At 39.4% G+C, this 3283-nt stretch overlaps 1 protein-coding gene across 2 annotated transcripts in view; it reads right to left on the bottom strand.

Annotated features, from left to right (window-relative positions):
* Positions 1-584: 584 nt before the first annotated feature.
* The window catches only part of smyd3 (SET and MYND domain containing 3), a 33021-nt gene continuing 30322 nt past the window's right edge, over positions 585-3283 (bottom strand). Inside the window, exons 8-12 of one of the 2 annotated variants that reach the window (XM_083550923.1) lie at positions 3163-3273; positions 2959-3046; positions 2649-2823; positions 2198-2306; positions 585-2039 (exon numbers count right to left, since the gene is read on the bottom strand). In XM_083550923.1, the coding sequence (XP_083407049.1) occupies positions 1938-2039; positions 2198-2306; positions 2649-2823; positions 2959-3046; positions 3163-3273 (585 nt within the window). In that variant the 3' untranslated portion in view covers positions 585-1937. The remainder of the gene's footprint in view (positions 2040-2197; positions 2307-2648; positions 2824-2958; positions 3047-3162; positions 3274-3283) is intronic. The other variant, XM_083550924.1, reaches the window with a different exon arrangement.

Consider the following 3283-nt stretch of genomic DNA (forward strand, 5'->3'; position numbering starts at 1 on the left):
GGTTCAGGGTTGGGGTAGGGGTAAGGGTTTGGGGTAGGTTCAGGGTTGGGGTAAGGGGTAGGGGTAGGTTCAGGGTTGGGGTAAGGGTTTGGGGTAGGTTCAGGGTTGGGGTAAGGGTTAGGTTCAGGTTCAGGGTTGGCGGTTAGGGTTAGGGGTAGGTTTAGGGTTAGGTTCAGGGTTGGGGGTAAGGGTAGGTTCAGGGTTGGGGTAAGTTCAGGGTTAGGTAATGGTTGGGGTAAGGGGTAGGTTCAGGTTTAGGTTCAGGGTTAGGGTTGGGGTTAGGGGTAAGATACAAGTTTGACTGAATCAGTAGAAGTATTTCTTGGTTCTCGGTTCCTCCCTCATCACTGCTCATGTTAAATAGTTGAATGTAAATGAATGAAATCGTTGTGAAGTTCTGCTGGTGATCTGCTGCATGCTGAAGCTCCTCACTCAGTGTGTGTGTGTTCGCTCTGTGTGGTCTCACCATTGTGCTGCAATTATTGAACTTTAATTAAATAAAATGTTTCTATTCGGTGCTTTCTAGTCAGTCTGAATGTTTATATACTGAAAAAAGAAAGAAAAATCAGTCCATTTCTTCACGCTTTTTTTAAAATGAAGGATATTATTTATTTATTTTTTACCTCAGATTTGTGTGTAGTGTATCATTTTTTACCAAATACTATGCATTTAATGTGTACATGTCATACAGAACTGTATATCACTATATTATATTTTGTTTTTTATATTGTTTTGTCACGTTTATTCATTAAACTATCAGCAGAAAATTCTGTTTTCGAAAAAAGATAAAAAGGAAACACGTCGTGTTCATGCTGTAAAAAATTTCTTTTATTCTCTCTCTCTCTTTTATTTTTGCTTAAGTCGTTGTTCCTGCCATTTCACATCTCATATACAGATCAATGATCTGATGTGAACGTTTGGATCATACGTGGATGGAAACAATGTGTTTATGGAGATAAACGGCATGACGTCAGTGTGGTTCTGTCCTGTAGAAAAAAAAATCTGAATCTGGATAAGACTCTGAGACAGGAGTAAAATAAAGAACGATTTCAAAGTGTGTTCATTTCCTGTCTTTATCAAAATATCACAAGAGAAAGTTAAATTAGTGACAGTTAGGGATCAGTAGTTATATTTATGGTTTAGGGGTATTATTAGTAGTAAATATTATTATAAATATTGTTGTGTTTGTGTATCTAGGTACTCTTAAAGGAATGTTTGTTTCCCTGGGGAATGAATATGAGGTTGCACACAACTCAAATCTCCTTATTAGAAAAACTACTAAAACTAAACACAAAAGATGTGCTGATTAAAGTCCTGAGTTGAGGATCAGATTAAACACTATCAGGTCAGTAACAAAACACCTCCTGATGCTCTGAACATCACCACTGTGTCTCACTGAGTATATTATATATAAAATATATTCGCATAAAGAATTGTACATATTTTTAACAGATATTAAATAACAAAAAAAAAAAAACAACATTTAAAATGACATTTGAATTAACATATAAAATATACATGTGTATAAAAAACATGTGGCCAGAAATATTGGGACACCTGCCTTTTCCATGATGTAGCAATGACAACACAGGTTAGGATTAGGATTAGGATTGGGATTTGGGTTCGATTTGGGCAGCAGGATAATACACCCTGCACATCCACACTGCAACACACTGTTCAGGAAAGGAAATAAGGATCTATGTGATGTGCTGGACTGAGAAGATTGAAACATGGAGGCCTGAACCTCACCACCTATAGGACTTAAAGGATTTGCTGGTGTGTTTTCAGTGTGCAGGACAGAAGATTTAGGGATTAGGCTGTAAGGTGTATGGATTAGGGGTTAGAATGTAGAGAACGACGCTGAAACTCAAACTCTGAATGAAAATGCTTTAAAGTTTCATTCCAGTGAAAATAATTTTTTATGTAAAAAGTCATGATTAAAGGCTTCGTCTCTCAGCCTGACACTCAGATAACTTTCTGCACACTTCAGCAACAAGAGGATGATCACGACCATGAGTCACCTTCATCACCTCATACACCTGAGACGCAGAGAGAGAGAGAGAGAGAGAAAATTTTTTTTTTTTAAATATAAAGGAAAGTGCTGCTGTCACTATGGATACACATTGAACACAAACCCCTGCAGCACTGCACTACAATAATAATAATAATAATAATAATAATAATAATAATAATAAACCTGAGTGAAGCTTCTCTCTGCCTCCTCCACCTCCCCACTGTAGTGCTGCAGCTTCGCAACTCTCAGCAGCTCCACTGCATATGATGGGTGAGGATCAGGATAATGCAACCTACACACACACACACACACAGCTGATTATAATCACACACACATGTCTCACACTACACACCTGTCTGATACACACATATCCAGAACACCTGTTTGAGAAGGTATGAGATGTTTAACCTACACTCCATTTACCATCTGTTTTTTTTATTCCAAAAAACAGATGTGTGTGTGTGTGTGTGTTTTCTTTAATTCTGCATTTTGTGTATATTTCTGCAGTATAAATCAGGTAAGGTGTTGATATAAAAAAAATTATAGTTATCAAAATCACGAGTTTCACGCACATACACGCACTCACACACGCACACACACACGCACACCCACACACATGAACAAACTCACTCACAGGTATGCGTTCAGTGCCCTGGTCCCATACTGAAGTGCTATCTCATACTGACTGAGACTGATGCAGGCATCCAGGAGCGAGTCCAGAACCCTCAGCATGTACACATTAGAGTCTGGGACTAGAGTACAGTTTTCACCAATCAGAGCCTGACATGCCTGCTGAAGCTCCGCCCACTCTGACAGCAATCAATGTTAACGAGACTAAATACAAAAGAACTGAGAGAGAGAGAGAGAGAGAGAGAGAGAGAGAGAGAGAGAGAGAGAGAGAGAGAGAGAGAGAGAGAGAGAGAGAAGAGAGACTTGAAGGATACTTTCTTCCTTTTGTAGGGTCCCCAGGTGAGGAAGTGCATCTTTAATGACCATCCAGCTGGACTCCTCCCCTCCCAACATAATATAGTCCTAACACACACACACACACACAAAAGCATCATAGCAGGAAGCAGTATTTGCTGTGGCCTTTCATTTCATATAATGCAGGTGTGTGTGTGTGTGTGTGTGTGTGTGTTCGTTCTCACACTCTTGTCATCACTGCATCTCTGACACTGACACAGGAAGTGATACTGATCCTGCAGCTGAGTTCGTCTCTCCACACGAGGAGCTAAAACATCTGTATAACTGATACACAACTAGACAGAG

This window comes from Silurus aristotelis (assembly GCF_946808225.1).
Source record: "Silurus aristotelis genome assembly, chromosome: 9".
In the NCBI taxonomy this organism is placed as follows: Eukaryota; Metazoa; Chordata; class Actinopteri; order Siluriformes; family Siluridae; genus Silurus; species Silurus aristotelis.